Here is a 12579-nt window from a genome sequence, read left to right on the forward strand (position 1 = left end):
CACACTGCCACGTGTGTTCCTATGCAACAATTTTGCATGTTCTTCACATGTACCCCAAAACCTAAAATGCAATAAAATAAATAAATGGGAAAAAAAAAATAATAATAAATAAATAAATAAATAAATAAATAAATGTTTTGATGAAGTGCATATTTATTTGCAACTTTCAAAATTGCTAGCTAATTATCACTATTCTGAAGGGGGCAAGCATAACCTTTTGGTTGGTAGTGGAGTTGGTGGGACTAGACTGGCTGTGCTACCCCTAGCATCTGTGACCTGGGAAATTTACTGAGCCTCTGCCTCAGTTTCATCCACATTAGAAATGGCAAGAACTTGTAAATGGCTGAAAGACGGGGTTATTTATTTATTTCTTTATTTAGAGACAGAGTTGTGCTCCTGTTGCCCGCATCCTAGGTTCAAGCAATTCTCCTGCCTCAGCCTCCCAAGTTGCTGGGATTACAGGCACCCAGCACGACGCCCAGCTAATTTTTGTATTTTTAGTAGAAACGGAGTTTCACCACATTGGCCAGGCTGGTCTTGAACCCCTGACCTCAGGTGATCCATCCGCCTCGGCCTCCCAAAGTGCTGGGATTACAGGCGTGAGCCACGGTGCCCAACCTAAAATAGGATTATTATAAGGATTCAGTGATGTGATGCAGTTAAAGCTTTTAGAATAGTGAGCATTGTAAGCACTCAGATACTAGCTAGAATAATGCTAATACCCTGAAACAAATATAAAAACAAGTATTATTTTAAATTTGAAACTATAGGAATCAAATCAGGTGTAAAAGATCCCATTCTGATAATCTAACCAGCATGAGTCATTAGTCAGAGTTATTGCCAAGCTGCTTTATTACACAGTGAAGTATGGTATAAATCTGGTCAGCAAACCTTTTCTGTAAAGGTCAGTTAGTAAATATTTAGTCTTTCTCTGTGAAAATTGAACGTATTATACTTGCTAAGCTGAATAGCTAAATCGCTGATAAGGAAGTTGCTTTGTGTTTTTTGTTTCGTTTTTTTTGACAGAGGGTCTTGCAGTGTCACGAATGCTGGAGAGCTTGGTGTAATCATGACTAACTAACTGCAGCTTCAACCTCCTAGGCTCAAGCAGTTCTCCTACCTCAGCCTCCCCTGTAGCTGGGGCTAAAACTGATGGTCTCAAACAGTCCTCCCGCCTCAGCCTCCCGAAGTACTGGGATTACAGGCCTGAGCCACTGCACCCAGCCAGGAAGTTTCTTTTTTTTGTTTGTTTAGAGATGGGGATAGGAGAAAATAGAATGAGTGGTGGGAATTTTTCGTTCTTTTCAAAGCTATTTTAAATCTGAAGTTTTGATTCTTGACAGTACTTAAAATGTTGATTTCTCTGTTCATTCATATTTGTGCCTACCATGGTCCAGTCTCTTAATTAAATGTTTAAATAAATGATTGAGTCATAACATGAGGCTAAGATATCTGTTTTTGTATTTTAAGGTTACAAGAACAGCCAATCGCCCGATAGCCGCTGGAGACATTTCAACTTTTCAGTCCTTTGTTTTTCTTGGGGGACAGCTAACCTTGGCACTGGGTGTTCTTCTGTGTCTGAATTACTACAGGTATATTAAACATGTTTTCCACATCATGTATAAAAATCTCTCCTTTGAAATGGAGGAAGTAGGAATAAAATGAAACATCTTTATCACAGTTGTTTATTGGCTACTTATCAAACAATAAGTAATAATAACACTGTAAGTTAGCAAGTGTAAGTAACTCACCACACATCTTAAAATCTGCTTCAAGAATGCTTTTGGCCAAAGGAGTTAAGAAATGAATATTTAATTTGTTTTGAACCTCCTTCAGTGTTTGCACTACATTCCCTAAGGGACACAAGGCAATTCATAGGCTTTCTAAGTGTATGCATGGATGTGTGTGTATATACCCATCTATATATATAATTTTATTTATGCTGACAGTATCCCTAAAGTAGACTTAAAGCAGGAGTGATTATACTCATTTTGCAAAAAGAGGAAGTATGTCTTTCCTAGGGTCATGTTACTAATCAATGACTGAAGAAGGAAGTGGGAGGATTTGGCTTGGCGCGGTGGCTCACGCCTGTAATCCTAGCACTTTGGGAGACCAGCCAGGCCATTATGGTGAAACCCCATCTTTAAAAAAAAAAAAAAAAAAAAAGAAGTGGGAGGACTTGTTCCTATACCTCTTAAGCAGAGACAAAACAAAACTTCTGTGCATCAGATTGCTGTTTACAAAGTACTTAAATGTGAGAGAAAAAAGAAAAAAAGAGTTACTTTATAGATACTAGAGTTAATTGCATGCCTTGCCCTATAGCATCAATTACATGAAAATATTTTTGGAAGGTTATTTCTAGAAGGGATAGTGTTAGATAAACTTTGAGGTCTTAAGAATATCTTATTTTATCATATTTTCATAAGTGCTTTCTTTTTCTCCGGAAAAGTAACATCCCATCTCATGCATATAAGGTGGGATATCTTGACTCTAATTATCTGTTAGGACATCTCAGTTTATTCAATGCCTTAATGTTTGCAAACAGTTCAGAGAGGCAGTAACATTTAGTGGTTAATAGGTTGGACTCTGGAGCCAGACTAGACTGCCTTAGGTTTGAATCTGGGCTCTGCTCTGACTAGCTATATGACAATTGGTAAATTACTTAATTTCTTTGTGTTGCAGTTTTCTCATCTGCAAAAAAGGAGGAGAATAAAACTATTATAATACTTGCCTTTTAGGGTCATTGTGAAGATCATAATGAATTAACAAATGTCATTCACTTAGAGCAATGCCTCATACATGAAAGTACTGTATGTGTTAGCTGTTACTTTGTTTGGCTGTTTTATTATGTTTAAAGTAGTTTTCTACTCATCCTTTATAATAGGGAAAGTCAAAGTCTAGGAAGATAATTTACATAAAAGTATAATTTAAGATAAAATCTATTTTCCAATTGGTATTACATTATTGTCTTAAAGTATTTCGTGGTTTCTAAGAGGTAATGATAATAATCATTTTAATGGTTTTTCCTCTTTTCAGTATAGTTCTGGGAGCATCATCCTTACTTCTTGTCATCACCTACCCACTAATGAAAAGAATTACATACTGGCCTCAATTAGCCTTGGGTGAGCTTAAAATAACTATAAGTATTTCCTTTGATACTTGCCAACTATACTTTTACGGAGAGATAGGTAGATAAATAAGTAAAGATGAAATGACAAATCAGTCATATAATTTTCCTAAGCAAGAATAGATTTTCATATTTTAAAGGAGGGCAGTTAGCTATTTTTACTAGCTAAGAAATATTGCATATTTATTAGGGTTATCAGTATCATTTCTTCCTGTCTTTCTCCTCTTCTCCTCTCCCCCTTCCCCTCTCCTCCTCTTCTCCCTTCCCCTCTCCTCCTCTCCTGTCAGAGGCAGGGTCTCACTCTGTTGCCCAGGCTGGAGTGCAGTGGCACAATCTCAGCTTACTGCAACCTTGACCTCCCAGGCTCAAGTGATCCTCCCACGTCAGCCTCTTGAGTAGCTAGGACTACAGGCATTCACAACCATGCCTGGCTAATTTTTGTATTTTTTGTAGAGACAGGGTTTCACCATGTTGCCTAGGCTGGTCTCAAACCCGAGCTCAAACGATCCACCTGCCTTGGCCTCCCTAAGTGCTGGGATTACAGGTGTGTGTCATCACGCCTGGCCATCATTGCTTTCTGAAATGCTTTTGTAAAAATCTAGATATGCCATGGAAAAAGTGTTTGTTCTAGATAACCTGAAGAATTTGGGGAATGGGGTAGGAAGCACTCTGTGGCAGGAGAACAAGGGTTAAAGTGTGTGTAATAGCTGTCTAAGCTATTGCCTTAGACAACTCCTGTTCTGTGAACCCTCTCATGAAGAAGTTAGACAATCTCTTCTGGGCTATCATAGCATTCTAATCCAGCACTTACTCATTTCAACAGCATTAATTCAACAAGAATATGTTGAGAGCCTCCTATGGTCTCCCAATTAATAAATTCTGGCCCAGCATTTAGCATAGCACTTGGCACAGTGGAGGTATTGAATACATACTTGTTGGTGAAAAGAGAGGAAGACAGTTAAGTATGTATCAGAATCTGTTGTAAAAATATCTATTCCCAGGCTTTTCTGTTCTATTCCTAGAATATTCCTAGAATGATTCTAGTTCTTTGAACCATTTTTTTTTTTCAGTAAATAAAAGAATGAAAAGCAACTCAAAAAATTGATGTGAGCCTGATTTGTGGGAAACTTGTGGCAGAATATTTTTTTCTAAGAGCCTCTCATTGAATGTTCTCTTTATTATTAAATTTGAAATTATATTCTCAGTATAAGCATTTCCTATGTATAAGATAATGTTAAGAAGCTGGTATATTTACTCCAAACATTTATTGAACCCCTGCATTTACTTTATGCCAGGAATTGCAGCAGGTACTGGAAAAATAAGAATGACTAAAACACACTGACCGTCTTTAAGGAGTTGAAGATGGAGACAACAGATAGACAGGTCATTGCAGCACAACATGGCAGGCAGGAGCGCTATGGGACCACAGAGGAGAGGCACTTAACACTTAAGGAGGGGACATGAGTGGAAGTAGGTAATAGAGAAGGAGAAAAGGGGATTCTGAGAAAAGATGTTTGGGACACATTGAGTTTAAGGTACATGAGCAACTTGCAAGCAGTGAAGAAGTCCAGCAGACAGTTCAGTTTGTAGCCTGGAGCTTAGAGTGATCAGGCTTGCAAGTGGAGATTTGGGAGCTGTCAACATGTAGGTATTCATTTTCAGTCCTCAGAGAGGATGCCCTTGTGGAATAAATCAGTGTTCCTGTGTATATTCTTGTTTCTGTAGCTGCAGAGGAGGCAAAGTGGTAACAGAAAGAACATGGGTTTTTGAGTCAAATAGATGTAAGTTCAGATCCCAACATCTACTGTTTATTAGTAGTGCCATGCCCCATACTAGGTGGGATAAATCTTCTCTTTAAACTTTCTATTTACTTAATTGGGGGATATTATTCTTTTTAGTAGCTCATTATTTTAGTTGTTAATTAACCTCTCTGAGCCTGTTTTCATTTTTGTAAAATGGAGCTAATAATTACCACCGAGAGTTGAAAGAGTTTAAGGAAGGAACACACAGAAAGCAGCACACACACAGTCAGATACCCAGGAGCATTGCATGCGCACCGATGCCCCTCTTTTCCTTTGGAATTCTAAAGTCCATGTTGTAGACTTTCCCCCTTTTTGTGTTTTGCTAATTGTAGGCTTGACGTTTAATTGGGGAGCATTACTTGGATGGTCTGCTATCAAGGGTTCCTGTGATCCATCTGTTTGCCTGCCTCTTTATTTTTCTGGAGTTATGTGGACATTAATATATGATACTATTTATGCCCATCAGGTAAAGAAATTATATCTTTTTCTTAACTTTGGTTTAGTTATGCTGTTTTTAAAGAACCAAATTAAGGAGAAAGCATTTTTTTCTAAAATTTGTTGTTTTTTAAGAACTTTAAGAACCAAATTAAGGAAGAAGAATTTTTTTCTAAAAAGAAAATCATTCACAGTTCCATGGCTCCCACAAAATGTTTTTTTATGTTTGTGTATGTTTACCAGAGTTCAACTCATTTATTTTACTTACAAACAATAAAGTAGTATTTTCTGTATGCCAGGTACTGTTTTAAGTACTTTAAAAACTTAGTTTAATTCCACCAACAGCCTTCGAAGAAAGTACTTACATTATCCTCATTTAACAGAAGAAGAAACCTGAAGAAGTTACTTGTCCATGTCACACAGTTGGTGGGTGGCAGAGCTGAGATTCAAACCCAATGTTCAGAGACTGCTTTTAACCACTACATTCTCCTGTTCCTCTGATCACTGAATTATGCAACTTTTTTACTCGCTATAGTGAGTGAACATTTTCCCATATTTTTACCAGTTCTTTGTCATTGTCACTTTAAGACTATGGACTATAAGATAATGCATGCCCTAGTTTAACATGCTATAAATTTGATGTGCCATAATTGAAAAAAATTGAACAGTTTCTCTGTTTTGGCTACTTAAGTTGTTTCTCAGTTTTCACAATTATAAATAATATTGTTCTAATCATTAATACTTTATGAATAGGAGTTTTTCAGTTAAATTTTTAGAAGTAGTAAAGTATTATAAACATTTTTATAGCTTTTGATGTTGCCTTTTTCATAAATTCAATTTTTAAAACTCTTTCTTTTTTTTTTTCTTCTTGGTTCTATGAGGAAACATCATTTTTTTCTTTTACATTTATAAACTCCCTCCCAACTTTAATGAGGAGTAATTGACAAATAAAATTAGGTATATTTAAGATATACAGTGTGATGATTTGATAGTACCTGTTCTGAACTTTTTAAAAAAGTGTTTTCTTGGTATTTTTCTAAAATATGATTATGTATTCTCAATCATTTACTTGAAGAATATGTCTAGATTTTATCCTGTTTTCTTCCACTGAAGTCCTATGCCCTGCTACATTTGTATTATCCTGAAAAGGCAGATCTGTAATCAGCCTTACTTTCAAAGTGAAACTTGATTTACAGGTTGAAGAGATGCCTGAACTTTTTCCAGTAAGATCTGGAACCAGTGCTTAGGATACCAGTACTCCAATTAGATTAACAACTTCAGGAAAACACCACATACTTATTGGCACTTTTGTGGTTCACATAATTACCGACACAGTATGCACCCTGAAGGTGATTGTAGTATGAAAGGAAAACCAGAAACACTAACCCATAGTCATCATGATTTGGATTTGGTCCCCAAAAGAGAGCCTGTCAGGTTGCTGTCTGCCTGTAGTTCAGTGCAGAGAGTTCAACATGCAGCCACTAATATCACGTGACCATGATCATTTACAACGGTACTTGGAGATGCTTATAAATAAACCTACTGGGAGAAACCAGGCAGCTACATGTGGTTGTATCATTGAGACCTAGCTCTGCCTAAACAGGATTTGGTAGGAAGGGCAAGGGATAATTGGGCTAGAAGGGCCAGAAGTGCAAAGTGAGTGTATGTGGTTAGGTGGTAAGTGAGCATTTTTCTACATCTGTGATTTTAGCAAGAAACTAAAATGTACAGGAGATATATTGAGGTTTGAGAATTCTGAGGCAGAGAGGAGCTATGGAAAGAATTAGAGCTGAATTTGAATCCTAACACTGTAAAAATTTAGTTAAGCATCATTATAGGATTTTAAGAAATACAATAATATATAGAAATGAAGCTAGATGGTGAGTTTAGCAATGGTGTTTAACTTTGATTGGCCTGCAGATTCATTACTGATCAGCCTGTTTCTGAGTTACTGTCATCTTTTACCACTTATGGTATATCTGCGTGTTCTGTGAAAGACAATTTCTTCTGCAAGTAGTTACTGGTAATGAGGCAAAAATTAAAAGAAAAATAATAAAATCATACAAAGGAGAAACAGGCTGTTGGCGTTAGACTGGAGGCAATCTGCTAGCCCAGACTCTAGGAGAAACTCTGATAACGTTATCTCAGAAGGCAAAGCTCAAGAAAATGTGCTCTGAAGACTCCCAGTACTCCCTCACCATCTGGAGGAAAACATCAATTTCCTCCCTGATCCTTACCCTCATAGTATGAGTGAGCCTAAGAATTCATAGATATGTTTCCTATGTATTGCTTGCCTGTTTTGTATCAAAATGACACAGTGAAGACTGTGAAAAATGTCCAAACAGGATAGTACTGCAGACATCAAAGAAGAGCTCAGTGCAGAGCTCTGCAGGACTGATCTGAACCTGCCTGGGCTCAAGATAAGGCCACCTGGCCCACATACCAAAAGTCTTGAGTAAGCCTGTCACTGTATTGATTAACTGCTTTTGTTCTTGCTTCTATAACCTGGCTTCTTTTCACACCCTAAGATGTATAAAAAGCCCTTGCTTTCTTTGTTCTTCGCTCAGTTCCTTACACCTTAAATAAAACCCTCCTGTTACCTCATGGGTTTCTCCGGTTCCCTGATTTCCCGCTACAGTAATTGGTTGCACAACCTTGTGAATATACTAAGAAACATGAAATCTGACACTCCAAAATGTGTATTTTATGGTGTGTGAACTAAAGCTTAAAAAGCAGACAGTTTATTTTTCTTTCTGATATTAGGACAAAAGAGATGATGTTTTGATTGGTCTTAAGTCCACGGCTCTGCGTTTCGGAGAAAACACCAAGCAGTGGCTCAGCGGCTTCAGTGTTGCAATGCTGGGGGCGCTGAGCCTAGTGGGTGTCAACAGTGGTCAGACTGCTCCCTACTACACTGCCCTGGGTGCTGTAGGAGCCCATCTGGTTCACCAGGTTTGACCTTTTTCATATTTGTCCCTCATATTTCCTTGGTATAAATTATAAAAATTAAACAGTATGCCCTCTGTGTTTACCTGGCAAGGATCTTCATAAACAGCTACTTGGCTTGTACTACCTTTAACAGACGCCCCTGCCCTCTGGCCCCAACTTATAAGAAAGCTAGCTATATTATTTTATTTTTAATTTTTTTTGAAACAGGTTGTCCAGCCTGTCGTCCAGGCTGGAGTGCAGTGGTATGATCACAGCTCACTGCAACCTCTAACTCATGGGCTGAAGTGATCCTTCCACCTCAGTATCCTGAGTAGCTGGGACAACAGTCATGCACCACCATGCCTGGCTAATTTTTTTTATTTTTTGTAGAGAGGGGTGTCTTGCTGTTTTGCCCAGGCTGGTCTTAAACTCCTGGCTTCAACCAATCTTCCTGCCCTGGTCTCCCAAAAGTTCTGAGATTACCAGTGTGAGCTACCAACCCCAGCAAAGCTGTATTATTTTAGAAAAGTAATATAGGCCTAAATCCAGATTTTCCCCTCTGATTTTCCTGGAATTACTTCTGATTCATATCTGGAAAAATTTAAGAAATATCTGAAGCTTATGGTTTGAGTTGAATTACTCTAAAAGCAAACTTACAGATAAAGCTTTTATAAAAAAAATCTGGGTTTCTAGTAGTGGTTAGTGGACTAATTATTCTTAAGTTTAGTTTCCGCTGGCATAAAGACCAAGGCCAGATAAGACATGAACTGTGGAACATGTCAAAGTTCTGCCAGTAGACAGCAGGAAGCTGTCATTTCAGGATATTCACCCACACCATATCCCCTACCTGTTACAAATTTATGTTGAGAATCTACATTGCTGACTTGTAAAATGAATGAACAAAATCTAATTTTAACTCAATCACTTGCTAGTAAATGGACTATGTTTTTATATCGATGTTATTGTTATTTTCATTAAACAGAATCAAAAAGGTATTCATGGCAGATCACCTGGAGTCAGGAGTTTGACCAGCCTGGCCAACATGGCAAAACCCCATCTCTACTAAAAATACAAAAAGTAGTCAGGTATGGTGGCGGGTACCTGTAATCCCAGCTACTTGGGAGGCTGAGGCAGGAGAATCACTTGAACCCAGGAGGCGGAGGTTGCAGTGAGCCAAGATCGTACCATTGCACTTTAGCCTGGGTGGCAGAGCAAGACTCCATTTCAAAAAAAAAAAAAAGGTATTCATGAAGCTGTATTTAGATGACTGATTTTATACAGTTGCAAATTAATTATCAATGTAGGCAAGACTTACATAAAATGATATGAAGGAAATCAGAATCTGATGTCTAGAAAGTAAACCATATGCTATGTCCCCTTCACTGTCTTCCTCACTGTGAAAACTAAAATGCGAATTGGTGACACTCCAGGATGTTGCCATTTTTCCCTTCAGAATTTCTCAGCATCCCTTTTTGGGCATAGTTCAGCTCCATGAGTGCTGACATTGTCATTTGATTGTTTGGTCTGGGTAATGGGTATATGTTAATATTTAAACACCTGAATATTAGATAGTACAGGAAGGCAAAAATTATTAGGGATATTATAAGAAATACTCTACCAGGCACAGTGGCTCACGCCTGTAATCCCAACACTTTGGAAGGTCAAGGTGGGCAGATCACATGAGGTCAGGAGTTTGAGTCCAGCCTGGCCAACATGGATAAACCCCGTCTCTGCTAATAATAAAAAAAATTAGCTGGGGATGGTGGTATGCACCTGTAATTCCAGCTACTCAAGAGGCTGAGACAGGAGAATCACTTGAACCCAGGAGGCAGAGGTTAAAAGTGAGCCAAGATGGCGCCCCTGTACTCCAGCCTGCACAACAGAGGGAAACTGTGTCTCAAAAAAAAAGAAAAGAGAAATACTTGGAGCCCACTTTATATTTTAAATCACATTTATGGTCCTCTGTCCAGTTTTTTGTTTGTTTGGTTTTTGTTTTGAAACAGAGTCTTCCCTCTGTCACCCAGGCTGGAGTGAAGTGGCATGATCTTGGCACATTGCAACCTCCACCACCTCCTAGGTTCAAGCAATTCTCATGTCTCAGCCTCCTAAGGAGCTGGGACCACAGGCACACACCACCATGCCCAGCTCATTTTTATATTTTTTTAGTAGAGATGGGGCTTTGCCATGTTGGCCAGACTAGTCTTGAACTCTTAACCTTAAGTGATCAATGCTAAGATTACAGGCATGAGCCACTGCACCTGGCCTCTCTGTCCAGGTTTTGATACAGTATTTGATGATGGACGTCGCCTTCTAGTATTTAAAGAGAAAGGAAATCATGATGATTTTATGTCTGCACGTAATAAAGAATAGTCCCCCATGCATAAGGAAGATAGGAACATACATGAGACTTCCTTCGTATATTTGCAGGGCTACCATGGGGAAAAAGGAGTATGCTTGTTCTAGATTACCAGCAACAGATTTAGGTCTCTAGCTCCTCTTCTCTAAATGCAGGTCCCTAAACAGGAGAGGTTTAGAAATGTGGCATTTTTGGTTATAATAAATTAGGAGGGGTGACTATACGGATGACGGCCAGAAACAGTAAATGTCTTTCAGTGCACCAGATTGCCCTGCATAAAACAGAGTTGTCCTGCCCAAATGTGACTTGTTCTCCATTGAGAAACTTTGCTCCAGACACTAAAACCAGAACTGGAGGGTAGGAGTTGCAGGGAGACAGATTTTAGATCAGTATAAAGAAGAACTTTTCAAATAGTTAAAACAGTATGGGTTGCCTCACAAGCATTCATGCAACCCTCAACTAAAAGTTCTTAGGAAACAGCTTGGATAATTTCAAGTGAAAAATATGGTAAATTTTTCTTTTTCTTTTCTTTTTTTTTGATATAGAGTCTTACTCTGTCACCCAGGCTAGGGTGCAGTAGATCACGGCTCATTGCAGCCTTGACGTCTTGGCCTCAAGCAGTCTTCCCACCTCAGCCTCTTAAGTAGCTGAGACTACAGGCATGCGCCACTGTGCCCAGCTGACTTTTTATTTTTTGTATTTGCTGTTTTCTCGTCTGTGTTAACATATTTATTTGTGATGACCCAAAGTCCAGACTAGGAATTAATACAACCTTGTGTTCCTCTCTTTTGCAGATTTACACTCTAGACATCCACAGACCTGAGGATTGTTGGAATAAATTTATCTCCAACCGAACACTAGGACTAATACTTTTTTTAGGGATTGTCCTCGGGAATCTGTGTAAAGAAAAGAAGACAGACAAAACAAAGAAAAGTATAGAGAATACAATAGAAAATTAATGAATGAAGTTTATCTAGGATTTCTTAAAACAAATTTTTGCAAAATATAATTCGATTTGAGTACAAAACCTCTTACAATATGTTGAAGAACTAAAAACCTGAAGATGAATATTTAGAGCATTTTTACCTGGATTTTAATTCAATTATTTGCTAGCAAAATTCCCCCTTGTCACAGAAACCTGGGACTCTTCAGGATTTGATATGGCCTTGAGTATTTTAGTTGACATATTCTTCTGCCCATTATATAATTCTCCCCTGAAGTTATGGGGATTGTATGAGTTTTGGCACTTTAGAAAAAGCCTGATGTAGGTCTTATGTAAATGAATGTGTCTATAAGAAAATGAACTCTTTTTTTAGGGAAAAATAAAAGTTGCTATGGGAAGTTGGGGCTTATTGTTCTTTATTGTGTGTGACCTTTAGTCACTGCCAAAAACTGTAATTTAAGAAACCAGTTCTGTATTTACAAAGGTATATGCCACAACTGAAAAAAGAAAAAAAAAAAGAAACCAAGTCTGTTTCTTTATGTTTTAGGAAAATTTAGGCAAATTAAAGTATTTAGCTATTATGGCCACATGTACCACTGTTTACCAACCCTGACTTTTATTTGGGAGATTTGGTCTCTCTGTGCAGCCACAGTGACCAGAACAAACAAGCAGGCAGTCACGAGAGACTATCTTGATTTTCTGTCTATATCTTTTTTATCTTAATCCCATTATAGTTTATAGGATAGTAATATGTTATTTAAATGTTTACTGTTTTTTCCTTTACCCACCCCCACCTTCAGAAAGTTCTCAACACAGTAGCCAGAGTAATTCTCTTAAAACCTAAGTAAGGTGCTATCATTCCTCTTCCCAGAACCCTCCAGGATCTCCCCAGGTCACTCAGTACAAACCAGAAGTCCTACCACCTGCCAGGCCCTCCATGATCTGGCCTCATGTCTGACTTCTCACCCTCACACCTGCAGCCACACAG

At 38.3% G+C, this 12579-nt stretch overlaps 1 protein-coding gene across 2 annotated transcripts in view; it reads left to right on the forward strand.

Annotated features, from left to right (window-relative positions):
* COQ2 (coenzyme Q2, polyprenyltransferase) overlaps positions 1–11995 on the forward strand; it is a 34412-nt gene extending 22417 nt beyond the window's left edge. For both annotated transcript variants that reach the window (XM_032239735.1, XM_032239736.1), the window contains exons 3-7: positions 1471–1592; positions 3037–3122; positions 5262–5395; positions 8128–8316; positions 11443–11995. In XM_032239735.1, coding sequence (XP_032095626.1) covers positions 1471–1592; positions 3037–3122; positions 5262–5395; positions 8128–8316; positions 11443–11607 — 696 coding nt within the window. In that variant the 3' untranslated portion in view covers positions 11608–11995. The remainder of the gene's footprint in view (positions 1–1470; positions 1593–3036; positions 3123–5261; positions 5396–8127; positions 8317–11442) is intronic.
* The last annotated feature ends 584 nt before the right edge of the window (positions 11996–12579 follow it).

Source organism: Sapajus apella, unplaced genomic scaffold (genome assembly GCF_009761245.1).
Source record: "Sapajus apella isolate SASKATOON/1434 unplaced genomic scaffold, GSC_monkey_1.0 scaffold45, whole genome shotgun sequence".
NCBI lineage: Eukaryota > Metazoa > Chordata > Mammalia > Primates > Cebidae > Sapajus > Sapajus apella.